Source organism: Arxiozyma heterogenica (assembly GCF_036370985.1).
Source record: "Arxiozyma heterogenica strain weizmannii chromosome Unknown scaffold_15, whole genome shotgun sequence".
In the NCBI taxonomy this organism is placed as follows: domain Eukaryota; kingdom Fungi; phylum Ascomycota; class Saccharomycetes; order Saccharomycetales; family Saccharomycetaceae; genus Arxiozyma; species Arxiozyma heterogenica.
The window spans coordinates 660,392-688,388 of NW_027042668.1; the positions used below are offsets into that span (position 1 = coordinate 660,392).

The 27,997-nt window shown below is 32.1% G+C and overlaps 11 protein-coding genes across 11 annotated transcripts; 7 read left to right on the plus strand and 4 right to left on the minus strand.

The window, feature by feature from the left end:
- Positions 1 to 146: 146 nt before the first annotated feature.
- SHR3 (Shr3p) lies at positions 147 to 743 on the minus strand (the record flags this gene model as incomplete). Its single annotated transcript, XM_064857778.1, has 1 exon — positions 147 to 743. The coding sequence occupies one exon, from the start codon at positions 741 to 743 to the stop codon at positions 147 to 149; it is 597 nt and encodes a 198-aa protein (XP_064715616.1).
- A 420-nt stretch (positions 744 to 1,163) lies between these two features.
- On the plus strand, positions 1,164 to 1,862 carry NOP6 (Nop6p; the record flags this gene model as incomplete). Its single annotated transcript, XM_064857779.1, has 1 exon — positions 1,164 to 1,862. The coding sequence occupies one exon, from the start codon at positions 1,164 to 1,166 to the stop codon at positions 1,860 to 1,862; it is 699 nt and encodes a 232-aa protein (XP_064715617.1).
- Positions 1,863 to 3,783: 1,921 nt separating this feature from the next.
- GDH2 (glutamate dehydrogenase (NAD(+))) lies at positions 3,784 to 7,173 on the plus strand (the record flags this gene model as incomplete). Its single annotated transcript, XM_064857780.1, has 1 exon — positions 3,784 to 7,173. The coding sequence occupies one exon, from the start codon at positions 3,784 to 3,786 to the stop codon at positions 7,171 to 7,173; it is 3,390 nt and encodes a 1,129-aa protein (XP_064715618.1).
- Positions 7,174 to 7,584: 411 nt separating this feature from the next.
- Positions 7,585 to 9,276, plus strand: RRI1 (COP9 signalosome catalytic subunit RRI1; the record flags this gene model as incomplete). The annotated part of the gene is made up of 1 exon (XM_064857781.1): positions 7,585 to 9,276. One exon carries the CDS (start codon positions 7,585 to 7,587, stop codon positions 9,274 to 9,276), a length of 1,692 nt encoding a protein of 563 aa, XP_064715619.1.
- A 276-nt stretch (positions 9,277 to 9,552) lies between these two features.
- Positions 9,553 to 10,137, plus strand: TIM22 (translocation channel protein TIM22; the record flags this gene model as incomplete). The annotated part of the gene is made up of 1 exon (XM_064857782.1): positions 9,553 to 10,137. One exon carries the CDS (start codon positions 9,553 to 9,555, stop codon positions 10,135 to 10,137), a length of 585 nt encoding a protein of 194 aa, XP_064715620.1.
- A 527-nt stretch (positions 10,138 to 10,664) lies between these two features.
- On the minus strand, positions 10,665 to 11,387 carry PWA37_001139 (uncharacterized protein; the record flags this gene model as incomplete). The annotated part of the gene is made up of 1 exon (XM_064857783.1): positions 10,665 to 11,387. The coding sequence occupies one exon, from the start codon at positions 11,385 to 11,387 to the stop codon at positions 10,665 to 10,667; it is 723 nt and encodes a 240-aa protein (XP_064715621.1).
- Positions 11,388 to 12,393: 1,006 nt separating this feature from the next.
- PWA37_001140 (uncharacterized protein) lies at positions 12,394 to 13,218 on the minus strand (the record flags this gene model as incomplete). Its single annotated transcript, XM_064857784.1, has 1 exon — positions 12,394 to 13,218. One exon carries the CDS (start codon positions 13,216 to 13,218, stop codon positions 12,394 to 12,396), a length of 825 nt encoding a protein of 274 aa, XP_064715622.1.
- Positions 13,219 to 16,106: 2,888 nt separating this feature from the next.
- On the plus strand, positions 16,107 to 18,185 carry CDC13 (telomere-binding protein CDC13; the record flags this gene model as incomplete). The annotated part of the gene is made up of 1 exon (XM_064857785.1): positions 16,107 to 18,185. One exon carries the CDS (start codon positions 16,107 to 16,109, stop codon positions 18,183 to 18,185), a length of 2,079 nt encoding a protein of 692 aa, XP_064715623.1.
- Positions 18,186 to 19,313: 1,128 nt separating this feature from the next.
- On the plus strand, positions 19,314 to 20,348 carry FMP45 (Fmp45p; the record flags this gene model as incomplete). Its single annotated transcript, XM_064857786.1, has 1 exon — positions 19,314 to 20,348. The coding sequence occupies one exon, from the start codon at positions 19,314 to 19,316 to the stop codon at positions 20,346 to 20,348; it is 1,035 nt and encodes a 344-aa protein (XP_064715624.1).
- Positions 20,349 to 21,175: 827 nt separating this feature from the next.
- PWA37_001143 (uncharacterized protein) lies at positions 21,176 to 24,385 on the plus strand (the record flags this gene model as incomplete). Its single annotated transcript, XM_064857787.1, has 1 exon — positions 21,176 to 24,385. The coding sequence occupies one exon, from the start codon at positions 21,176 to 21,178 to the stop codon at positions 24,383 to 24,385; it is 3,210 nt and encodes a 1,069-aa protein (XP_064715625.1).
- Positions 24,386 to 24,882: 497 nt separating this feature from the next.
- Positions 24,883 to 27,963, minus strand: PWA37_001144 (uncharacterized protein; the record flags this gene model as incomplete). Its single annotated transcript, XM_064857788.1, has 1 exon — positions 24,883 to 27,963. The coding sequence occupies one exon, from the start codon at positions 27,961 to 27,963 to the stop codon at positions 24,883 to 24,885; it is 3,081 nt and encodes a 1,026-aa protein (XP_064715626.1).
- Positions 27,964 to 27,997: the final 34 nt, after the last annotated feature.

A 27,997-nucleotide genomic window follows, 5' to 3' on the forward strand; every position in this document is an offset into this window, starting at 1 on the left:
AAAAAGCAATTAGCACAGAAAAAGAGCCCCAAAGAGGCAGACTAAAGACTCAGTATACACAAAATTATGGATTTTATATGTATTTATAGACATATAGACAAACATATATATATAAACATGTAGTAGTTTAACGTAGATAACACTGCTCAATCCTTTTTAGATTGTTTCTTCTTTGTATCCTTTGATAACATTTTCTTCAATTGTTCTTCTCTTTCCTTTTGCATGAACTCAGCCATTCTCTTCTCATAATCTAATGTGGACCACCAAAGACCAGCTTGTAAGAAAATCACACCAGAGAAAATACATAGAAGGATGATATTGGAAGAACCCAAAACGGCCAACCCTTGTTGTTCATCGACTTCCCCCCATATATGAGTAACACTGCATTCTATGCCAGTTTTGATATTTGTAATAAAGACACAAATACCAAGGACGTACATGATCAAGGACCCATATTCGAAATATTGTAGATCTGGATTTGGTTTATATGTTCTAATTAAGTGTCCGATTATACCCAATAATGTGATGAACGCTAGCCCATACAATAAGTATGGGGAGGTAGAGTGTAATGCTTGATAATGGTTTAGTACCAAGTCATAGTCTTGAGCGCTTGGTGAACCTGAATTAAATAAGATGCGAAAATCATAACTTAAGTTGGAATAAAACACACCCATTATGAAACAGGTAGACATAACAATAATTGTAGAAGATATAGAACAAAGATCCTTATAAGTAAATGACATGGCGAAAAGGTAAAGAATGAAATAATAAAAAAAGTCCTATGTGCCTGTGTTTATATGTAGAATCCTAGTAACAATTCACTTAATTATGATGACTGAGTGTGTAGTATATGTGTAAAATGTATTTATTATGCAGATTGATAATATGCACTTACATAATCCAACTTTATGTTACTTATCTCTTATATGTATATTCAAAATTTGAGAAAGACAAAAAAAAATTTTTTTTCTTTTTATAATATTTAAAAACAACAAAATTTGTTATCGCAAAAGATATGTTTGATTAGATAAAATTGGATTAAACGACTAATATTTCATCAAGAGGAAGGGAAAAAGAAAACTCTTCATAGGAAGATATAAAATACTAAAGTAAATGTATCCTTTTTGCTCATAAATATATGGAGTAGTATAGATAGATATACCATGAGTGAGAAATTAACTAAGAAACAACAAAAGGCATTACAGTTTAGGAAGAAGGTTAGTAATGTTAATGCTGACACTGATAAAAATACAAGTGCTAGTGTAACTGATAACAATCAGGTAGAAAAGTATGGCAATGACAATATTGACGATGCAAGTATCCAAACGAAAAAGAGAAGAAAGACTAGACGTGGTAAAGGTAAAAGTAAGAAAGCTGATGGCAATAGGTTTTTAGTGTTTGTTGGTGGATTACCCAATAATGTTACACCAAATGAATTGCAAGCACATTTTAAAAGTGCATCACCAGATCATATTAGAATACGTAATGAAAAACATATTGCATTTCTGGAATTTGATGGTAACAAAGACCCTACTTCTATACAAAGAAGAATGGATTTAGCATTGTTACAAACTGGTACAATTTTGCGTGATGGTAAAAGGCTTAACGTTGAATTAACAGTCGGTGGTGGTGGTAACAGTAAAGAGAGATTAGAAAAATTACGCAAAAAGAATGAAAAATTACAGAAGGAGACAAAAGAGAGGCTAGATAGAATGAAAGGGAAGGCTAATGATAATGGGAGTACAACCAATACAACTAACAGTACCAGTGCTGGTACATCTACTGGTGATAAAGATAATACTTCTTCAGCTAATTTGACTGCCTCAATCCATCCAGATAGATTACGTTTATTGAAGGATTAGAATTCACCTACCTTTCATAGAAATACACACAATTATTATAAAAATAATTATTCAACTACATGTAATATTGGCATATCCAAATACATAAATATAAATACACACATGTATATTAGATTATAAAGTATAAAGTATAAAAGTATAAATCACAAATTTACAAACTGATCAATTAGAATAGGAACAAAAAAATACGTCTATTTTTGTTTTGTCTTCTTTTTTCAGGTTTATACTTTTTTTAGTTTACTTACATATCGACATATCTTACGAACAAAAAAAAATAATGTAAATGTTTCTGATAAATAATCTTAACATGTTGTAATATGAAAAAAATAAATAAAATAAGAAGGAATAAACATTATAGATGGATATATTACTTGGAAGGGTTTATTCATTAAGCTACAGATGTTTCTTGGTTCGACTGCTGAGTGTGTTAGTGCCACTCGAGGCCCCGAGAAAAAAGAAACATCGATAAAATAAAAAAAAAAAAAGGAATTTTCAATGCAGCAAGACTTACCCTATTCGTATTGTTTTTTTCTTGTTCTTGCAACTTAAAGTGTAGGTTAGCACCTTACATCGTTTTGTGACGATGTTTCAATTTGCATATGACAACACCTAACAGCCATCGCCCATTTCTTAGAAAATATTCGTTAAGAATGAAATAAAACATTGTCCAGATGCGTTAATAATAATCCACTTACATCAACAATCTTGTAAATTCACCAAAAAAAAAATTATTTTATACTATACATAACAAAATGTTTTTTAAAGGGAAGAATAAATACGCTATGTAGATTTACCATTTCAGATTTCACTGTTATTGAATGAATTATGAGACAGAGAGAGACAAATTTCTACAAGTGAGGTTTTTACAATGTCAACATAATGGTAATAAACGTTTCCCCTGTGATTCCCCTCCCTCCAAAAAAAAAAAAAAAAAATAGCAAAAATAGAAAAAAAACATTTATGAGCACATCATGTATCAACTGTGTGCGTGCCAGGTGGGGAAGGGAAATGATTATTGCATCGACATTTGCAAATTTGGTGTGCTGGTTTTCCAAACTTTCAGCTTCTCCAAGCCAGCCATATAAAGAAAAGAAACGTATATCACTTCTAACATTTGTCTTATTCCGGTCTTCCAAAAGAAAATCATAATGTTTTTTCTTCTTCCTTTTTTTCCCTCATTTTCTTGGGCTCGTTCTTGACAAATCAAATATTCCGGTGCACAGCCGCACCAAAAGCTACGGTTCTCAGAAAGGGAAGTTTGTGCCCTTTCAAAAGCACTCCTTTAAAGGCCCAAACTTTTCTAAAATGGACATTACAACTAATAATAGTTACCATTACTACTGGGGGGGGATTTTATTATTCTATCCATTTTTTCCTTCTTCTGTTTGAATAATGACAGTCTTCTATTAATAATTTCTCCTGGATCATCATCATCATCATCATCAACATCCAATAGATATCCTATTAGCCTATTTGTGTTATTGTTATTCTTTAGCATTAGCCATTATTTTACAACATAGGTTTCTCTAGTTTTCTTTTTCTATTCTTCTTTGGTTACATTCATTGCTTTTATTGGTTGATTCTTGTTAAATAGAACATATCTATTAAAAAAAAAATACTTCTATTAATACATACATATACATACACATACTCACTCTCGCACACGCACACACACACACACATATATATATATATATACTTCTCTAACTTTAAAAATTCTTATTCTATTCTTTCATACCTACTATTATCATTGTCATTACATTTAATAGAGATTTAATAAGAAAGGACTGGTTAAAGCAACTTTCCGTTTACAAGCATAATTAATAACAAAAAAAATATTACGTGTACAAAAAAAAAACACCTGTATAAATTAATATCTTCATTTAACTTTTTATTCTTTTTTTCCCTTTTCTAATTAAATATGGTTCATATGGATAATGATACTCTGATGGTGATACCGGAAAATGCCAATATCGCTGTAAACAGTATTCCAACTACAAATGGCAAAAATCTCCCTTCCTACCAACATACTGCTTCCTCGGTGATGGCACATTCTCACATGTCTCCAGACATGAAAAATATTTTATCTGACATTTCTGCTTTATCTATCTCTTCAATGTCAGATTATCATTTGTTCAATTTCCCTGGTAAAGATTTACAGAGAGAACAAGTCATCGATTTATTAGATTCTCAAGGATTTATCCCTGAAGATTTGATTGAACAGGAAGTTGATTGGTTTTATAATTCTTTGGGTATAGATGATCTATTCTTTTCAAGGGAGACTCCTGAATTAATAACAAATATTGTTCACACTCTCTATGCATCAAAATTGGATTCTTTTGCAAAAGAACAATTTTTAAATCAAACTTTGAAAAACTTATCAAATTCAAATGACAGCAACGCTAATAATGTCACCTCTTCCGTTATCACTAATACTTCTACCAATTTGAACATTAAAAATAAAATTATTAAAGATCAAAATCATGCAATCTTTATGGAATCTAATAATTATTTTAACACTTCCTATGAATTGGACTCAGAGATTGATGACCTTTTCTTAGACAGAAATATTTTATACGACACAAATGATGCTTCTCACAGATTGGTCTCTTTCTGTGCTCCTGAGAGTGATTTGAAGTTGACTTTTGTTTACAAGAGTAATTTTCCTCCTTTGAATTCTCAATTAAGCAGTAAGATTAAACCAGATTTGTTGGCTGGCGATATCGAATCTATTAGTGATGTTACTCTTTGGCAAATCTTGTCACCTGAATCCAAGAAACTGTACGGTCTGCTAATCAAATTGGTACAAGATAGAGAGGGGCCAATCATCAAGACTACCCAGTCCAGTGAAAATCGTGACGAAATTAGATTGTTAATAGCTTACAAGTCAAATACCACGATGAAGTATTACTCTGCTATTAATTCTTTATTACATTACTACAAGTTAAAACCTTCCAAATTTTACATGGAATCCTTTGGTGGTCAGTCAACTTCACCAGTCACCATCTTTTCTATCTATCTAAACAAAAAGCAACAAAGTATTGACATGTTACCTGATGAAATCGAAGTCTATATTAAACAAATTGAAAGAGAAGCTTCTTTGCTATATGCAATTCCCAATAGTACTTTTGGTAATTGGTACAAGGATAGACAAATTTCTCCACAAGAAGCTATTTATGCCTATATCGGTACAATCTTTATCAACCACTTCATTAATAGATTGGGTTCTGATTATAAGAATTTGATCTCACAGCTTAATCCCCGCGAAGATGATACTACATTATTGGAAGTCATTGATAATTTAAAGAAAAAATTGAGAACTGAAACTTTCACTGAAAATGTTATAATTCAATCTTTAAAGAAAAATTATAAGATTGTATCGAAATTATACAAGAATTTTGCACAGGTTCATTATATTTATAAAAATTCAACTACTTTAGAAAAAACCTTATCATACAAAAGATTATCTAAATTAGAACCATTCCAAAACGATCAAGAGTTTGAAATGCATTTGAATAAATTCATTCCAAACGATTCACCAGATTATTTAATTTTGAAGACGTTGAATTTATTCAACAAATCTATTTTAAAGACCAATTTTTTTATCACTAGAAAAGTTGCTATTTCCTTCAGATTAGATCCTAAATTAATCATACCACAAGTGGAATATCCAGAAATTCCATATGGTATTTTCTTTGTGGTTGGCAACACTTTTGAAGGTTTTCATATTAGATTCAGAAATATTTCTCGTGGTGGTATCAGAATCGTCACTTCAAGGACACAGGATATCTTTGACGTCAATTCTAAGACCGTTATCGATGAAAACTACAACTTGGCATTAACTCAGCAACGTAAGAATAAAGATATCCCAGAAGGTGGTTCTAAAGGTGTTATTTTATTGCATCCAGGCCTTGTCGATAAACAACAGACTTTTATTGCATTCTCTCAGTACGTGGATGCTATGATTGATATTTTAATCAAGGACCCGTTAAAGGATAAATATATCGATTTGTTAGGCACTGAGGAGATTTTATTCTTTGGTCCTGACGAAGGTTCTGCGTCATTTGTTGATTGGGCTACAAATCACGCGAGAAAACGTAATTGTCCATGGTGGAAGTCCTTCTTGACTGGTAAAGGTCAAGAATTAGGTGGTATTCCACATGATGAATTTGGAATGACTTCCCTTGGTGTACGTGCATATGTTAAGAAGATCTATGATACTTTGAACTTGCACAGTAAGACGATCTACAAATTCCAAACTGGTGGTCCTGATGGTGATTTGGGTTCTAATGAAATTCTCTTATCGACAGATAATGAAGTATACGTTGGATTACTTGATGGCTCTGGTGTAATCTGCGATCCAAAGGGTATTGATAAAGAAGAATTGATTAGGCTTGCTAAACAAAGAAAGATGATCATTAATTTCGATAAGAAGAAATTAAGTAAAGCTGGTTTTATTGTATCTACTGAAGACATGGATGTTATGTTACCAAATGGTGCAATTGTTTCTAATGGTACTACTTTCAGAAATGTTTTCCACACAGAAATATTCAAGTTTGTTGATCGTGTGGATCTATTTGTTCCATGTGGTGGTAGACCTAACTCGATTAACTTGAACAACTTACACTGTTTTATTGATGAAAAAACTAACAAATCTTTGATCCCATATATTGTCGAAGGCGCCAATTTATTTATTTCGCAACCAGCTAAAGTGGCATTGGAGTCACATGGTTGTATTTTATTCAAAGACGCTTCTGCCAATAAAGGTGGTGTTACATCATCATCATTAGAAGTTTTAGCATCTTTAGCCTTAAATGATGATGATTTTCTCAATAAATTCATTGGTAAATATTATCAAAGTCAAGGTATTTCACAAATGTACAAGGATTATGTAGTTGAGGTACAAAAAAGGATTGTTAGTAATGCTGAAGCAGAATTTAAACAATTATGGGAATTAAACCAATCTACAGGTAAGCCAATCTCAGATCTATCAAACATTCTATCCCAAACTATTAACAAGTTGAATGATGATTTAGTATACTCTGAAGAATTATGGTTGAATGATATTCAATTAAGAAATTATTTGTTATTGGAGAAAATTATTCCTAAGTTGTTGGTAGATGTTGCTGGTCCAGATCAAATTTTACAAAACATACCGGAATCCTATTTGAGAGTTTTGTTATCTAGTTACTTATCCAGTTCATTTGTTTACAAGGAAGGTATTGATGTTAACATTGGTAAATTCCTTGAATATATTGGATATTTACGAAGGGAAGAAAAGAATAAGCGAATTTCAACTCAAACAGCATAACTCTGGATTAAAAAAGGTTGGGCAATTCAGAATTTTGTTGTTAATGAAACTGTAAATATATCACATCCCAAATATACTGATGAAAATGATAATGATAATGTATATTGAAAAAATAAGGGAATTTTTTTTACAATATATTAGCCATAAATAAAATTCTATAATATCCTATATTTTGTTACTGTTATTTTAAAAGTTGTATATGTTCTAAATACATATATATAGTTACTATAATATATTCTTTTTGTTGAAAGTATGTTTTTCTTTAATATCGTTGGGAAGTTAATTTTTACTTTTTTTTTCTTTGGGAGAATTTACAGTTACTTCAAGTTCATGCCATATATTATGACCCCTAAATGTGTGAAGAACAAGAAACTGAGGCAAAGAAAGCAGAAGTGATATTAACTGTAAACTATGGACATATTAAAATTATCCGATATTGTAATATCAGATTTAAATAAACTTATTCAGAAGGATTATATTCTGGAGCAATGCATCAAAAAAAATCATGATAGCATTAAACTGCATATTGGATCAAAAGCGCTATCTTCAGTTACTTCCCTTTCAAGTTTAAATTTATTGCAACAATGTGAACATAATGCTGAGAAGGATTGGAATGAATTTCCTATTACAGATTATTTAAATAGTAGAGATTCAGTAACACAGATATCAATGTATGGTACAACTCAGGAAGACATTTTACGGCTTGGTCAAAACAGTGTCAAAGATAGTCGACTCATGTATACTTATCAGGATTCTTTGCAAACCAAACATTTAGGGAATTATGAAAATTCAGGTCTTTGTGCTTATTCAATGAATCCATATTATTATTCGAATGTTTTGATATCACGGTTGGCCTCTCAACAGATTTTGAATCATGCAATCAAGGGAGATAGATTGGAAATTATGGGGATATTGTTGGGTTTTGTTTCAAAAAATAATTTTATTGTAACAAGGACTTTTGAATTACCAGTATTAGGGACTGAGACTCGTGTTAATGCTCAATCTGAATCTTATGAATATATGGTACAATACATTGATAAGATTATTGAACAAGATGAAATATATGGGAACGAGAAAGTTGTTGGTTGGTATCATTCTCACCCCGGCTATGATTGCTGGTTAAGTAGTATTGATATGAGGACACAGGATTTAAATCAATCATTTCAAGATCCATATTTGGCTATTGTGGTAGATCCATTGAAAAGTATACAAGATAAAAAAATATTTATTGGTGCGTTTAGAACAGTAAAATTAGATAAGAATCTGTCTAGTCAACCTGATGTGGAAGAATTATCATTTTATAGATTGGGTATATCTATGTTTGATTCTGAGTTGAATAAGTGTATTAATGAGGTAAAATTAACATTTAAATTTGACATTGATAGATATAATAGTAGAAGAGACAAGATTTGTAGATTGGCTCAAACATTACTAGAAAATATGAAGCATATTAAAAATATGAACAGTTTAAGATCTAATACAGTCTATGTAAAGAAAGAGGATTGCCCTGTCACTACACAGAATATTAATGATAAATATGTATTACAATGTCAGCAATATCAAGACAACAGAGAAAGTATAAGCATTAATAGTGAAAAATCCCCTAATTATAACGATATAATAAATATGATTACTTTTGACGCAAGTCCATATGAATCCATGGTGTCAATAAATTCCATGTTAAATAATAGAGACGTAGAGTTTATGCATAATGAGACAGATATTGAAATGGAAAGTGTTAATAGTAGTATCTATTTTGGAACTGAAAATATGCTTATAGATAATGAGCAATCACAGAAAACATCATTTAGCTCAATAACACATCAAACTTTACATCAACTTCAACCACAACAGGACAGTAAGCTTCAAACGCCGTCTGTCGATAAAACTAATATCATAAAAGACACCATTAATAATAGTAATAATGATGATGATCATAACAACACCGACATTATAAAAAATGATCATATCAATCCCACATCAATCGCTATTGAACGAGAACATGAATACCTATCATATGTAGCTACTAAAAGATTAATCATAAGACTCAAATTACAGGCATATAGAGATTTGAGGTTTTATAGAGATGTTTTCACTTTATAAATCTGTACATCGCATACTATTTTCTTTTTCTTTTTATTTTACTGTGTCTTTTTCTTGTCTGAATTTTTTTTTGTTTTGGTTTAAAAGTGTAATAAGACGAGCTGAATATATGCATATGCAAATGTTCTTATAACATTAAAGACATACAATAAGGTATTGAATAGAACTGTTATGATACAACACTTTAGAAAATATTTTTTCGTTGTGTGGCAACTTAAATAAAAACAAATCACATTGTAAATATATTCAATATTATTAGAATAATTCCAAATAAGTATGGTTTATAGAGGTTTTGGATTAGAATACATAAATCCCCCAGAGCATGCCAACAAACCGTTCAGTGAATTAACACCTGAACAACAAGGTGAAAGAGGTGCTGAGATGATGGTCAACTTTATGACATCATGTCCTGGTAAATCAGTCATTAGTGGTGTTACAGGTTTTGCACTTGGGGGTGTCTTTGGACTTTTTATGGCTTCCATGTCATATGATACACCACTACATGTACCGTCTGCAAGTGGAATGAATGCTATTCAAAAGATGGCAGAGTTACCTTTGAAACAACAGATTAAGTTACAATTTGCAGATATGGGTAAGAGAGCCTATTCAAGCGCAAAAAATTTTGGTTATATTGGTATGATATATTCAGGTGTGGAATGTGTAGTAGAATCTACTAGGGCGAAAAACGATATATATAATGGTCTTGCTGCAGGGTGTATTACTGGTGGTGGATTAGCTTACAAGAGTGGACCACAAGCTGCATTAATGGGTTGTTTAGGTTTCGCAGCATTTTCGGCAGCTATTGACCTATACATGAAAAGTGAGGATGGGAAACCACCAAAAAATGATTTTAATGAATGATTTGTGTGTTTGAAGAATATATATTAATGGTAGTAACATGTTGATAGATTGAACTTAATAATGTAATCATTATTAAAAAGGCAGCAAATAGATGTAAATACTAGTTTCGAATGTTAATTGATTGGACAATATTTTCAGATTTTTGTGAGTATTTATATTTCTTAGAGATCCTACTTAATTCGACAGAATTTTTTAATTCGTTTATCTATATATCATAATAATATATGCTGTTATTATAAAGTAATAATCAATAATAATAATATTCAGTCTTATTAGCAATGGGTAAAATTTAACAACATTTAATATTCTACTTTATGGTTTGTGAGATTAATATATTTAGTTTTTGCTTTTGTTTTACTCGTGAGAGTCCAGAAGAACAAAGAAAGAATGAATTAGACATAAATTATTTAATCAAATATGCATCATTAACTGTACATATATATATAAATACATACTTGGTGATTATATATATATATATATTTTTAAAGAAAAAAACAAAATAAATAAATGAAAAAATACTATACAACCTAGACCAAGATTGATATGGTTATAGCTAAAGCAAGTATGTTTTTATTAGAATATTGAGGAGATCCAATTATTGCACCATTTTTAGAAGAAGAAGAAGAAGAAGAAGAAGAGGCGGAGACTGAACTGTTGCTAAGAGAGTTTGTACCATTACTATTTTGATGCCCTGAATGTGATCCAGCAATATAACCAGCTGCTGCGGCTCCACCAGCTACCACAGCAGGAGATATTCCACCATTATTGGAACCAACATTTGCATTTGGGTTTGGATGTTGTTGATTGTTTTGGTTAGAGGAAGAATCGATATTATTATTCCCTCTATTGTTGTTATTATTGTTATTTGAATTAGCATAACTTGGTGGTGGGTTTGGATCAGATGGAGAATATGGTGGTGGTGGATCGTTATCATTGCCCTTTCCATTAGAATTTGAAGAAGATCCAGTGTCACCTTTCCTTGATGAAGAAGAGTCATTGGAACCACCTTTAACAGTAGATCCACCACTATGGCCAGTATGACTACCACTACCTACATGAGCTCCACTACTGGTATGGCCACCACCCCTTCTTTTAAAGAAACATGTAAAAGCACCGATTAACGATTGATCATCAACATAATTGCATATTTTCAGCTCTCTTGAAGGTTCAAACTGTTCATCTTCAGTTAATGGTAGAGAATGAATTAATGCTAAAATTGTAAAAAGAGTGAAAATTATAGGAATTTTCATATCAAAACTAATGTATATATATATATATATATATGTATGTATGTATATAGAAAAATATATGTACTTTTTTTGAGTTGATTGTATTAGATTTGTTAACTAGTTAAGTGTCCGGTTTTGTAAAAAGCTAAAAGAAAGATATATGTAGAAACAATAAAGTTGTCTGTAATTTTTGTATATATATGCTTTTGTTTTATGAATAATTACATACAATATCATGCAATCTTTAAAGCATCACGGAGCACATTTTGTTTTTGAATTGTTTAATTGACAATTTCCACAAAGAAAAAAAAAATACATGTTCTCAAAAAGAGGCTAATGCAAGGAAAAGACAATGGATTCTATTGTGCGTTAAAGGCTAATTAAATAAAACTGCAGCCTGGTTTGAGTCGAGCCACATAATTGCTTAATGTATTCGTATATTATATGTAGAGTCATAGATCACAAGTCTTGTATTGTTGTGGTAGTAGTATATATATAAAAAGATGTTATGGCTTAGTTGTAGAAAGCTGTATTATTACATGCTACACCGTCAGAAGAGTGTAGAATACGAATAAACAAAACTACTTAGCATATGTATAGATACAAACTTTTCAATTAATGATTGAAAATTAACAACTTTACAAGGCTACCATGCAGCAGAATAAAAAAGAGAAGAAAACAAGGAAAAAAAACAATTAAAAAGCTATAGCCATGAATAAAATATATTAAAATTAAGTATAAAATATTAAGAATATTGATTAAATAAATTATATAAATTATTAGTTATTAATTATTGAAAACATAGGAAGTAATAGAATAAAAAAAAATTCGTGGAACTAGAATGTAAAATGTAAGGGGGGATTATTATTATGTTTAAATTAGGAGGAGTAGGGTATGTTGTGGTAGATACAAATATGAGAACACCACAAATTTGAAATTAATAAAATGGATAAAAAGTATAAAAATTAAAAGGTAATTTCATTTAGCATAATTTTTGGTTTTTTTCTTTATTCTTGTTGTAAAAATCTTAAGTCATCCCTGCTGTTCTATCCGGATGAGTAGACAATTTGGGTTCTACATTTGCTGGTGACTCGGATTTGGCAGATTCTCCTGAAGATACCGTTCTTTGGTCAGGAATATGAGTAACACCACCATTCCCAGCCATTGCAGCAGCTTCTTGTTGTTCTAGATCGGTTGGACCATAGGCTGGTTGTTGAGGATTATTTACTACCGAATCAGTTAAACCAAGACCTGACCAACGATGTAATCTTGTGCCAAGAACACCACCTGTCCTCCACATCCCTGAACCACCAAATGAATGGACAATTGGCATTGCTACATTAACACCCAAAGCAATGCAACTTATAACAAATAAGACGAATGATAAACCTGAAAAGGCAATAGAAGTTTTAGCAGACCTACATGCATTCTTATGGTTATTAGAAGAATATTTATTAGTAAATGGATTCACACGACCATTAGCATCCTGAAAATCCATAAAAGAACCATACTTTGGATTATATGTTAATGTTACAAAAGAACTACCACATGAGTGTTTACCAAAAACATCTGCACTTACGATAAACCCACAAAGCCATAACAAACACATAATACATTCAGCAATTAAGTATGGACCGACCATTACCAGTTTGGGTATTATAGCCACTAAAATAATGACACAAAGGATGTAAAACAAGCCTATTACACCAACTGCCAAACCAAAGTTAGCCTTTTTAGAACCGAAAAAATCATAATTATGTAAAGCATAGGCCAGTAACGACATAACCAATACTGCCGAAGCAAACTGGAAAAATCTTAAAATTGCCCATGGGGCACCACTTGTTTTATTCATAATGTACTCTATACCTTGTTATTTATTTGCTATTTATTTATTTATTACTTTTTGGCTTTACTTTTAACTAGAAGTGATTTATATGTTTTATTTATTGGATGGTATTTATTATAAAATAAACTTGTCGCTCTATCGTAAAAAGGGAAGAGAATGCAAAACAAAAAAAAAAGAAGAGAAAGAGAAGTGTAAGAAGAAGTGTAAGAAGTGTAGAAAGTCTGTTTGAAAGTTGGAATTAGTTTGTGAAATATACACACATATATATATGTATATGTTTGTATCCAAAATCTCACCAATTTATTCCTTTTTTACTGTTATTTTCATAACTCCATATTAGGTTCCTATTTCAATTCTAGATCTTGGCTCCATTTCTGATTATTGGATCCGCAATAGATTCCCTTTAAAAAGGGGAGAAAAGTAGTGGAAATTAAAGGGATTATATGCATAAATGTTTGTGAATTATTGCTGATACTAGTATATTAACAAAGGGGTCACTCCCTTTGGATGTCTAGAAGGTTCTAATTACAATGTTCGAATTGTTCTATTGGCCTGCTAATTGCATAAGATATATTGTATGTGTAAATAAGGGGAGCATCTCAAGTCATCCATTTCCCCTAATTTTTTTTTTCTATTTTTATTTAGTTTTTCTTTTTTTTTTTTTATTTTCTTTTTTGGTAATTTCATTGTACCTAGGTCTAGTAATTTCTAATTCTTGCTATCCAATAATATCGTGACAGGTCCTTCGTTGATCAATTGGCAACTCATCATTGCACCAAACTGGCCATCTTTAACCCTGTCTTCCCCTAATTCCTTGCGCAAATTTTTTAAAAATTCATTATAAAGATCGATTGCGATGTGGCCCTTCGCAGCCATGTGGAAATCCGGTTTTGACCCCTTGTTGGTCCTGGCCAATAGGGTAAATTGTGAGACTGATAAAATTTGTCCATTATCGATTTGCTTGATATTTAATCTCCAATAATCTCCTTCCTTTTCCGGATTCTCGAATAAACGTAAATTTAACACTTTGTTAGATAACTTATTGATATCTTCTATGGTATCTTCGGAAGAGATTCCAACAAGCAACATATAACCTTTACTGATCTTGGAGATTATTTTATTATTAACAGTCACAGAAGCTTGGGACACCTTTTGAATAACAATCTTCATTTCAATGTATAAGTCGTTTGTTTGTTAACCGGTTTATGATAAAAATTTCTTCTTTTTTTGTTCTCTTTCTATTATTATCAGAAAATTATTTTATTTGAAGGCAATTCTATCTCTTTTTTCTTTGTGAAAAATTTTCAAATTGCTTAATTGATTTCAAGGTGGATTAGAGAATATTAACATTATCTTGTATATACATTTACACATGATTATCAAAATGAAGGTAGTTGATAAGAAATAAAAAATAAATAAATAAATAAATAAAAGACACATCAAGAAAAAAAAGTTATTGACAAGTCAAAATATATTGAATGCGCACCTAAGTAAACATCAACCCGTTACAGTCATCTTGATTATTTTTTTTCCCTTTTGCAATCTTTTGATTACAAAAAAAAAATGCTAGCGAAAACAATGAAAAAGAGAAAAGAAAAAAAGAAAAAAAGAAAAAAAGAAAAAAAGGAAAAAAAATTATTGACCTGATGATCTGATCTAGGTTAATTTGGTTTAATCAGTACTTCGACAAATCTCCCTATATGGAAATTTTTTAAAGTACTGTCATAATGAAAAATTCTATATATAACATCGAGATCTCACTCTAGAATAGAAACAAAGGTTTGAGATACGAAATAAAACTCCTTAAGATTGGAAAATATCTTGCTTTGAATGAACAGGAATTGTATAATGAAAAAAGTTGCAGGCAACATAATATATCCATATATATATATATATGTGTGTGTGTGTGTGTTTGTTATGCAGGATTTCAATTAATCAGCATGCATCTTTGTGAACACACTTTGTTCCGAAATTTATATTTAATTTAAATAATTTACTGGGAAAATATTAATTTTGTCTTGGGTATGCTAATAGCCATATTTTGTATCTATTCTATTGATGAAGTATGGTTCGAAAGTAGTCTTGCAAACCTCTAAGATTTTATATGTTCAAATCCATCAACATAATAAAATAACAATGAAAAAAAGGTGCATACATCACAAGTATGTAAATAAGTGAAAACATTACAAACGACGAGGGAAGAATTATTTTTGTATATAGTAGTATATTATATTCTTTTTAAAAATCTAGACAACATATTTTTGTTTTATATCCACTAGTTAAACATATCGAAGAATATGATCTTATTTTCAGCTTTTCTACAAGTTCTTCTAGTTTTGTTTTTGGTTAGCCAGTATTCCTATGTCGCGTAATTTTGGTCTCCTTTAAAAACGTTTTTACAAGATTGTAGAATATGAAAAGATTTAATACTATGTCTTGTACCTTACTAATTATGATAAAAAAATCTGTTATAGTATTAAAAAACTCGATAAAATATAATATGATATGATATGATTTGGCACTTATACTATGTTTGCTTATTATTATTATTTTTTACCACCACCACTATTATTATTATTATTATTATTTCTCTTTCTTTTTTTTTTTTTTTTTGGAATAATATATTTCTCCAAAGAACCAAGCAAAAAAAAAGATCTTTATCTTTATGGAGAAAAATAGGAAACTGAAAATCTCACATTCTACAATGTGAAAGACCTATACACAACAACTATATGTATGAAATATTGAATGCAAGCAATTCTATCTTGATCAAAATAAAAAAATTTTAGTAACTTTGTCTATCTTTCTGTATCTCTTTATTTTTTATTTACCTATCTATTGCCGTAGTTGTCACTATTTGTCTCATCATAACATCGCATTTGTTTGTAAATACTATGAATATAGAAAGTTATCATGATTTACAAAAATTACCGGCAAATGTGATACATTATATACAAATTATTGGTTTATTAGAGGAAATAGAATTTGATGGTAAATCTTATTTAATTGGTATTACACAGAAAGCACCGGGTGAAAGGTTATATTATATTAAATTACTTCATAAAGATCATCAAAGAAAATATTTATACATACTTCTAAAATGGATATTATTTACTATTAAACAACAGTCAAACGACCCATTACAACCATTTTCTATTACCAATATCAGTCAAGGTAATCCAATCTTTCTAGAATGCCAATGCAAATACGTATCTAAATTAAATGGTGATAGTGGTATTTTTCTATCTGATATGACTCCATTAGATTATGATCCATCAAATGATGCTATGAAAAATATTATGACCCGTCATCGTTCTATATCATCAATTGATTCAATTGGAACCGTTATTAGCCAATATTCTGAGGGGACAGTTCCCAACATAATGACTACAACTGCTATGACACTAGCAGATGATACAAATCCGTTATTTAATTTGAAAAGGATATCCGATTCTCAAGATGATTATAATTCTCAAAGATTCCTGCCTGTTATCAATAAAAGAATCAAATACCAACCTATATCCTCTATTGAGAGTCAACGAGAAGAAGAAGAAGAAGAAGAAGATGATGATGATGATGAATTTTTTAAGGATATGCAGAATTCGAAGATAAGTCATAAATATATTAAAAATATTGATCAATTAAGGGCATTCAATGAGCTTGGAACTGAGTTCCAATACATTGGGTATATAATTGGTTATGTGAAGGTTTCTCCAGATTGGTACCGTTACAATACGATTTTAATAGGTCAAAAACATGATATTGCCTCAGGAGAAGGTTTTATTGAAGTTTATGGACAAAATAGCTTGAAAATTGGTGAATATGAGTTTAGTTGTAAAACCTGGCAAAGAAAGCATGATCTTGAAATGATAGAATATTTGATTATTCGTTGCAATTCAATATCAGCTAGCACTTCCAATCCTAGTAATTTAGATGAAGATGAAACAAATAATGATAATTCCGTGTCGAAATTTAATGACCAATTAATAATGTTTAAAGAATTGACATTGCAACATAAAAATGAACAATTTGTCAGGATTGTTGGACTCTGTGTCTCTATTACAAATGAGAACCCAAAGTTTGTATCATTGTGTCTTACAGACTTTACGATAAATGAGAAGGAAGGACTTAAGTATTTGTTTGATAGATATATTGATTCCTGGGAGTGTTACAAATTAAAATTAAACGAAGGTTATAGGGTAATAATGTATCCGAATTTCTTCAAAGAATTCGATAAAGACATACAAGGGGAGTATAAGGGTAAATCCATATTTGACTTAACTTCTGGAATGACAGGGAATATATCACACCAACGGATCGTTGTTGAATTGACATTAAGAGTTACACGCTATGGAGATATATTAAATTTCGTTGTACGGGGACATAAGATACTTTCATGCAGTGGTTCTAGTATTACCAGAAAGCCTAGAAGTTTAAATGAAGATCTGATGGCCAGAACAGCACGTATCTTAACAATATGTAAAGAGATAAAGCATGAATATTTTGCAAGGGATCAAGGAACTGTTTTTAAGTCTAATCCAATAAACTCAGATGAATACATTATGAAAACCGAGTCATTCAAAGTTACAAAAGTGATAGACATATTATTAACATACGGGGGTAAAGAATTTGGTTGTGAACAAGATAAGAGAATAGAGATTTTATGTCAAGGTGAATTATTGGATTCAAAATCTAAACAGAATAAAAAATTGACAAGGATAATTATTAACACACCAGATTTATTTTTTTTGGGTAGTGAAAATGATGTTAGTAATATTGATGATGGTGATTGGGATGATAGTAAAGATATCCAAAGAAGATCTATATTAACAGAGACTATCACTAAATTAAGAAATAGACCAAGTGTGAATGAAGTGACGATAACGGACCTGGCAGTGGCACTACCACATGTGCTACACCTCCCTGTCATCACTCGTGAGGCCCGTGATTTAGTGTTGCAACAGTTGTTGTAGATGACGTCATCATTTCCTTATTAATGGGACTTATAGTAACATAATACCACACACAATAGTTTGATATGGTTTTTGCAGGAAAAAACAAGAAAAAAACAAAACAAAAAAAAAGGGTACCAAAGAGATAATAAGATGTACCGATTTGATTTAATGATCCCTTGCAACAATTTAAGGGAGATAATAAAAAGGAAAATAAAAAATAGGGGTAGGAGAATAAATTGTCCTTCTCAATGTTGGAATTTCTTAGTTTTGTTTGTTTGTTTTAGTTGCACGGCTTCTTTTTCTTAGGGTCAATGTGGTCAACGGTAGGAATACGAAATCGGAGAATGAATGGTTGTTGGTTTCATTGTGTGTATCAATAGGCTTTTAAGTAAGTAGAAAGTATCTAAAGAAGTTGAAACAGCTGGATGAAGACGTAAAGGCCATCTGTGGATTTTTTGAAAAAGGTTCAACACCTTATAAAATAAGGGATTTTAAAATAAAAGTGGGTTGAAATGTGAATCATCATGCCTATAGGATATATATACTCATAAGATATATATATATATATATATATATATATATAAATTGGTTGTGTGTGCTTGTGTGTATGTATGTCTATATTATAAAAGGTAATAGTAACCCTTTATGTATCAGATAGTATGTTTCTCCTTAGTTTGTTTATTTTATGGCTTTGATTGATTGATAAACTAGTTCCGTTTTTATGTTTGGAAAAAATCTATTTATACTTTATATAATGCCTTGTTTCATTTCTCTTAGTTGTATTCCTTTACTGTTGTATTTGCTTCTATCTTGTTGAATGTTTCATGTCTTCCCGTTTTGCTTGCTTGTTTTTATACTGTATCTCTCTTTCTCCTGATATACTTTAAGTTTTACTTTTGTTTACTTAGATAATATTTTATATTTACCACATATAGTCTCACACACACATTATTTATTCTCCTATATTAGTTAAACATTTGCTTATTATTTGGGGTAAAACTTACTATAAGACTTTGACGCAAATATAATTTATTTATATATAACTAAAGAAATAGGTATATTGGAGAACTATCTGTACATTTAGCTACTTATTCACTAAACAACTTTTTTTTTATTATTATTCTAGAGTTTTTCACGGTTGTAAACATGTCATTTTGGTTTAATATTGGCAGTCTCGTTTCTTTACTCTTTTTACTTGGGGCCACGATTATGACTTTCTTTTTAATATTGTCGGGTGCAAGAAATACCGGTATACTGAAAAACTTTTATTGGATTGAAGCAAACACAGCTGGCTTTAATGATGCTTCAAACATGACAAGATGGTTCAATTACGAATTCTGTGGTTATTCAAATGATCAATTGTTCAATTGTTCCTCAAAGGCACCAGCAAAACCGTTTTCGCCAAAAGACAATTTTGGGTCCAACCCATTAATGCCAACAAGTTTCTTAAATGATAGAGATGCGTACTATTATCTGTCACGTGTGGGTTGGGCAATGTTACTGATTGCAGTTTTTTGTGAAGTTATGACCCTAGTCCCACAAATAATCAGTGTGTTTAAGCATATTAGAAGCTTGTCTATTTTTGCTACTGTTTTCCATTGGCTATCACTATTTTTCATTCTTTTGGCTGCATGTTTGCTTACTGGTTGTTATGCAAAGGGCATCAGGGCTTTTCATTCCAAGAATAGGCATGCTAAGCTGGGTGCAAAATGTTTTGCTTTACTATGGACCACAGTCTTTCTTCTTCTTTGTACAAGTATTTGGATGGCAGTAGCAACGTTTTTAAAAAATAGGGAAAAGAGAAAATCCGCTAACTATTATGCAACACCAGTTATTCATTCACAAGATATAAATGAATATGACTATGCACATCCAACTGTTCCTGTAACCAATCAGTCAGCAGAAATAGTAGGTGGGAATTATGAAGTTAGGGATATATCAAATCAACCTTCACAGCTACCAAGAAATCCAAATGTTGTTGCACCTGTAGCAAAACCTATTCCATCAGCCTCTATTGATAATAGTACAGCCTCAAACCCAACAACTACGAAACATAAACTTTTTAATAAGATCAAAACAAGAAAGCACAATAATAACAACGACAAAACGAATATTGATAATACTATTAATAGACCAGTTTTGCCTACTACTAAAGAAGAAGATGAAGAATATGAAGTATAAATAAAGTATTTACAATTAATTTGCACATATTCTTTTTTTTTTTATTTTATTTTTGACATAATCTTCTTTGCAGCGGTCAAACATTGATAACATATCTAATATTTTATCATTCATTTTTTACTTTATTCGGTTTTATTCGATTTCAGTTTTAATTTTCCATTCAATTTTATATTTGTAGTTTTGTTTTTCTGAACAACTTCACATTGTTTTTAATATTCGTATCATAATAATTATATTACCTATATCATTTTATTTTAATATTTAATATTACTTTTCCATTTACATATATATATATATATATATATATATTAAATAAGAACCACCAATAAACTTTCAAATTTGTCTTTTTTTCTTTATTAAACCTATACTAAAGCATGATATAATTGAATAATGGTTTGTAATATTTTTTTTGGTAGTAGATAAGACTTTGGAAAGAATACTTTGAACCAAAATTCGTATTTCTAGCAATTATCCTCAGTACCCTTTTCTGCCTATCTCCAGGTGTTTCTTTTATTTTAGATTTTCAAATTTTTGAAGGGTTACTTCTGATTATTTAGTCACATAGTTTTTAAAATAAATACTATGCTCATGAAGTCTTTTGTAGAATTTGTATAGGACTGAGATTTTAGTTTGTATATATATATATATATATATGTACGTATGTATAAACTACATAATATTTTTCTAGCACTTCCATTGAGAATGTTTGCCAATGCTTAATTCTCTCTATCTCGTAATATATATATATATATATTTTAAAAGATAAAAAAAAAACTTCCAAATATTTAAGTACCAAATAGAAAGTCCGTAATATTAACGAAGTTATCATGCAAAGATCTGTTGGTATTCCAGGTTGTGGGATTCCTACTAATGACTATAACAACAAATTGGAGTCGCCTCACTATCGTGACAATTTTGACAATCGGTTCTTATACAACTTAAATCATCAGCATATCCCCCATGACACAACTAACATTTATTCTTCTCTTCCTAAACAGGAAAGTCCATTTACCAATAATGAATTGGCTGGATATATCAATATTCCAGGTGCTTTTATGAAAGATACAAATGAGGAAATGGTTATTTTACAGAGTGATCAAAGAGAAATTCATAAAGATGTTATTATTAGTGATTTGTCTAATACAACAAGGGAAGAAACACCAAGATCTATATCGATTCCCTATAAGACTTTCAAAAACTCTAGTGTTGTGCAACAATTACAGTCTTATTCCAATTTACACAAGGCATCGGCTGGTTTTGTTAGTTTCAATGACACTTATAATTCAACAATAGCCTTTGATTTTGGCTCAAGAAATTATAATCTTTCTACCTCTAGTTGTAAAGAAATCTCTTCATCCTTTAACCAAACATTTATTTCCACTCAGAAACATTTAGCAACAAATACGTCAGAAAGCTATTCCAAATTCGAGCCTAAAGTTTTTATAGGTGTCAGTAAAGAAGTTGCAGGAAAATGGACAAGTTTAGTTTATCCATGGGAAAGAAGTGTTGGCAACAAAGTAATCTCAACTGCAAGTGCAAGGGAAATTTCTTATCAAACAATAAGGTCAACAACAAGTATTCCCCAATCGTTTTTATACCCGTCAAAAATTTCTCCTGATATCTTTTATGATGCTACATCAATACCACCAAACTCTATCTCTCTTAAAAATGTTTTTTCAAATTTAGTTTCTTCAAATACTGGTGCCGGCATGTCTTTCTCAACACCTTGGGAAATGGGTTTCAATAATAAAATTATGTCTACTGCAAGTTTGAAAGAAATTTCCTATCAGACTAAAATGCCAGTAAGGGATATACCTTTCAATTTTAATAGAAACAAGGAACCGACAAACAAATTTCCACAATTATTTCATGTAGGTATTAATGTAGTATCATCAGAGACTGGATTAGGTGGTTCTTTTAGTAGGCCATGGGAAATGGGATTCAATAATAAAAAATTATCTACTTCAAGTGTGAGGGAAATTTCCACCAAATATAACAAAACAGTTTCTGACATACCAGTTTCATCAGTTAATGAATTTTTTATTTCACCCATTAGTGGTCATATGCTAAATACAAATGTTGATCTATTTTCATCTAATGCTGGTGCATTTTTCTCCTTCAGTTATCCATGGGAAATGGGATTTAACAATCGATCAATTTCTACTTCAACAGCTAGAGAAATATCAAATGGATCTAAACTCAATGTTATTGATATACCTCGAGGTTTTCAAACAAATTATCGTGTCAAAAAAAATACCCTTCGTTATATGGATTTGCCTATTCGAAAGACAAAAATGTTTTCAGTAGGTGTTGATGCAATGTCGATGGGTTTTGGTAGTGGTATGTCTTTAGCAACACCTAATGATATGGGGTTCAATAATATGCCAATGACTAGTTCAAGTATTCAAGAAATATCTGCAAGGTCAAATAGCACTGTATTGGATTGTTCTCAAGGTTTTAACACCACCTGCATGAAACAAAAAATGCATATAGATAGATTAGCAAATAATGATTTGAAAAATAGAGATATCATGGCTCCATTAATGGTAGGTGCTAATCTTGGTCCTAGAAATCCTTTTGTTTCTCCACACTATATGGGATTTGATAATAAACCTCTATCTATTTCTAGTTTAAGGGAGATATTACCAAACAGAGATAAAACTGTCTATTTTCCGCATAATACTTTAACTTTGGGTTCTACTATATATAATCCTGACAAAGAGCAAAAGTTGAATAAAAACATTTTGTCTATTGGTTTGAAAAACATTGTTGGTGCCAATGTTGCTGCACAAGGTCCATCACAATTCAAATTTTATCCACCATTAGGAATAAAAGGGATGGTAAAATCTTTTTCAGAGATATATTCGCCTTTAAATATAAATACAGACAAAGACATTTCAAATGAACTTCAAGAACCTTTAGAGGGCGCATTTATGCCTAATGTGATATTAGCTAGAGAATTTAGAGGAAATATACTGTTACACAGTAAATCCAGTTTAACTGAGCATATTACTAATGGAAAATACAACCTATTATTTGATGATTTACATAATGCAAGAATAACTACCAATATATTTGGTTCAAATCTAAAACCCTTAAAACCTGTTACTTTAGTAACTTCAAAAAAAACTAATTTGGTACCTCTTTTGAATATGTATACTGATCAAAAGGGTACTGCAAATAAAAATGTTAGTGAAAATCAGAGATTACAAGGAAATCTTATTGTCCTAAGTTCTTTGTCGACAGTAGATGAGTCAGATAATAAGGCTCCATTAAACAAAAAAATGTATCCCTTAAATTTGGAAATTAAGCCAAAAAAGAATGAAATAATTACCTTAGATTCGCTATTTGAAAAAATAGGAAATACTGGAAGAAATAAATCTTCTGCCCTCAACACCCAACCAACCACATTCAAAGCTAAATTTTCTGAGCATAACGGTAAGTTAGCAAGCAAACGTAATTATTGGACATTTACCTCTGAACCTGGACGTGCCCGTATCCTACAAGGCTCAAGACGGCCGGCTACTGAAGAACAGATATCTGGAAAGAACAATCTACATGTAGGCTTTGATGGTCGTGCAGTTAGGAGAAAGTCATTAGGCTCTGTTACTAAGCCAGAAGGGGCGGGATATTATCCAAGTTTAATAGATCCTGATACTCCTACTTATGGTTTTAATGAAAATATAGATCATCTGGGCTTATTGGCATTAAATGAATATTATATCAGTAATCCTATTACCGAAGTTCATAAGAAAAGATTATCATTTTCAAAAGAACTCTCGCCAACTGGTTTATTTAATATTGGTGAGACAGCAGGCAATAAAGAATCTCAGTTAGAAATGGCATCTGCTGAATCAATCGATATCATAAATACTTCAACACCAAACCCATTGGAAAGAACTGTTCCACGGCCATTCATCAATGGTTTGGTTAGTGAACAGAGACCTGCAATTCGTAAACCAAGCCCAAGAAGAAAGAGTAATGCTTTGAATATTTTTGACAAATTCACACAAGTCATAACAAAATCAACAATATAGACATGTTTTATGGTTTCATATTCTTTAGGATATCTATATAACAGTTTTATGTTAAATGTTTATGTATACATTTTTCTAACATGATGTAATAAAATTCGTTTGTCTTGTTACGAAAGGAATTTAGCTTGTCAACAATATAGAAAAACTGAAGGATTTCAAGGTTGGCAATTTATCTTATAAATTCTTTACTCTATTTTTAGTGTCTTTCAAAACCATTAAGAAAATATATATTAGTATGGGTAATTTACAGGAGCTTATTGTAAAGATACCGCTCTTAAAAAAAAAAACAAAAAAGGTTAAACAAAAACAGCTAAAATAAATTACTTATTCAATATTGTTATTAAAAAAATAAACATATATAGTAGTTTAATTTGGGTTGTAGAAAAAGAATTCAATTAAAATTAAATGAAACACAATATGTGTATAGAACTAAAAAAGATTGGCAGTCGAAATAATAATAAAAAAATAATGTGTACTCAAAATATAATCAGAAATGTTTAAATTAGAAGTAAAATAGAAAGTAAAATTAGCACTAAAGGATTTTTTACATTAGCACCTTTTCCCTCGAAGTTCTTATCAATGCTAGCAGTTGGTGAATTGCCAGAAAGTGTTGTTTTTTCTTTAGTTGGAGAATTTTGCTCTACGGCAGAAGTTGAAATAGCAGGAGGTAATATAATAGTGGTACGCTCCAATGCTTCTGAAGACTTGATAATGACTGTGGTATAAGGTGGACATGGTTCACCATTTGGACCTGTAGAAATAACAGTTGTAATTGAACTCTTGGAAATGTATATATCTGATCTAAGAGTAGTTGTAGCAGAACTATGTTCCCCTTGAGACTTTGGCACTGTTGTAACAATAACAGTTGTATATGGTGGGCATGGTTCGCCATTTGGACCGGTTGAAATAACTGTGGTTATAGTCTTTGTTTCAGATGAATGTCCCCCTTGAGACTTTGGCACTGTTGTAACAATAACAGTTGTATATGGTGGGCATGGTTCGCCATTTGGACTGGTTGAAATAACTGTGGTTATAGTCTTTGTTTCAGATGAATGTTCCTCCTGAGATTTTGGTACTGTAGTAACAATAACGGTGGTGTATGGTGGGCATGGTTCACCATTTGGACTAGTTGAAATAACTGTAGTTATTGTCTTTGTTTCACGAACAGTAGGTGGTACCATAATTGCTGGATGTGTAATCGGAGACTTTGGGATTGTAGTGACAATAACAGTGGTGTATGGTGGGCATGGTTCATCATTTGTTGTTGTGGAGCAAATTGTTGTATAGGTGCTTAAAGTTACCGGACATATTGTGGTAAAAATTGTTGTGATTGGTTCACAAGGTTTATTATCACAATAATCTGTAATTACGGTAGTAACTGTAGTTGTTATGGGTGGCAATTCTTTAGTATGGGTTTCATGTTGTGTAGTTACCTTACATGATCCTTTTTCATCACAAGTAGTAATTGTTTTTGTTTCAGTTGTATCTACAATGTTAGTTTCGGTTTTTGTAGTGACAGTACAAATATTATCTTCATCACAAATAGTAGTAACGCTAACTATTGGTGAAGATGTAATGGCATGGCTACTCACTCTTGAAGAAAGAGAAGTATGACCATTAGATTTAGAGGTGATAATTGAGGAAGAAGACTTTGAAATGGAAGAGTGCTGATAAGAAGATTTCGAAATTGAGGATATATTTTTAGACTGTGATGAGGAAAGAGATGGAGATGGCGATGGAGATGGGGAAGGAGATGGACTTGGAGATGGAGAAGGAGATGGCGATGGAGATGGCGATGGGCTTGGGCTAGGAGATGGCGGTGGAGATGGCGATGGTGATGGAGATGGAGATGGTGATGGACTTGGACTTGGAGATGGCGATGGAGATGGCGATGGACTTGGACTTGGACTTGGACTTGAAGATGGCGATGGTGATGGAGATGGGCTTGGGCTAGGAGATGGCGATGGAGATGGCGATGGACTTGGACTTGGAGATGGCGGTGGAGATGGCGATGGTGATGGAGATGGGCTTGGGCTAGGAGATGGTGATGGAGATGGTGATGCCGGTGGAGATGGTGATGGACTTGGACTTGGAGATGGCGATGGCGATGGGCTTGGGCTAGGAGATGGCGATGGCGATGGACTTGGGCTAGGAGATGGTGATGGAGATGGTGATGGCGATGGAGATGGTGATGGACTTGGACTTGGAGATGGCGATGGTGATGGACTTGGAGATGGAGATGGAGATGGCGATGGTGATGGCGATGGTGATGGACTTGGAGATGGAGATGGAGATGGCGATGGAGATGGTGATGGACTTGGGCTAGGAGATGGCGATGGAGATGGGCTTGGTGATGGTGATGGTGATGGTGATGGCGATGGTGATGGTGATGGTGATGGTGATGGACTTGGACTTGGAGATGGCGGTGGAGATGGCGATGGTGATGGTGATGGGCTTGGGCTAGGAGATGGCGATGGAGATGGCGATGGACTTGGACTTGGACTTGGACTTGGACTTGGACTTGGAGATGGCGATGGCGATGGACTTGGGCTAGGAGATGGCGATGGCGATGGACTTGGGCTAGGAGATGGTGATGGAGATGGTGATGGCGATGGAGATGGTGATGGACTTGGACTTGGAGATGGCGGTGGAGATGGCGATGGTGATGGTGATGGGCTTGGGCTAGGAGATGGCGATGGAGATGGCGATGGACTTGGACTTGGACTTGGACTTGGACTTGGACTTGGAGATGGCGATGGCGATGGACTTGGGCTAGGAGATGGCGATGGTGATGGAGATGGTGATGGACTTGGGCTAGGAGATGGCGATGGAGATGGGCTTGGTGATGGTGATGGTGATGGTGATGGCGATGGTGATGGTGATGGTGATGGCGATGGTGATGGTGATGGTGATGGGCTTGGACTAGGAGATGGACTTGGTGATGGAGAAGGTGATGGGGATGGAGGTTTGCAATTGTGATCACATTTTTTATACCAATAATATAATGGTAAATCAGCATTTGGATTTCCTTGGCTGTTACCATTACAGCCTAATGTTAAATCAAAGTTAGTTTTTCCCCAACCCTTTCTGATCCAGTCACTGCTGTAGATATATTCGTAATGGATTTGAAAGGGTGGTAGCCAAACATAGCATGGATTCTCGTGTGGGTTGCCAAACACAGTGAATGTTGTTGTAAAATCAGATGGTTTGAAATTAGGTGGTGTGATACCTCCATTTGCATCCCATAATGGGATGGTTACCCGTGGACCTTGAACACCAGTGATCTTTAAAGAAGATAAATGTCTTAAAGGAATATTTTCGCTTGCATAGACATGGACAGTAATCATATAAATATTGCCAGTTAGATATTGAACATTTTGTAGATCCATTTGATAAGTTGGATTTATTCCATTATTTTTTTGATGGAGCTGAAAATTTAAGTTTGGACAACCGTTTACAATTTCATTTTTAGCACATACGTCAACACCAGGGAGATGATTGGGTTCTGTATCAGCAACAGCGACAAGTAGATTGGTTATAATACTGATGTACAGTAATAACAATGAATAGAACTTCATTGTTTAGATATTATTTAAAGAAATAATATAAAAG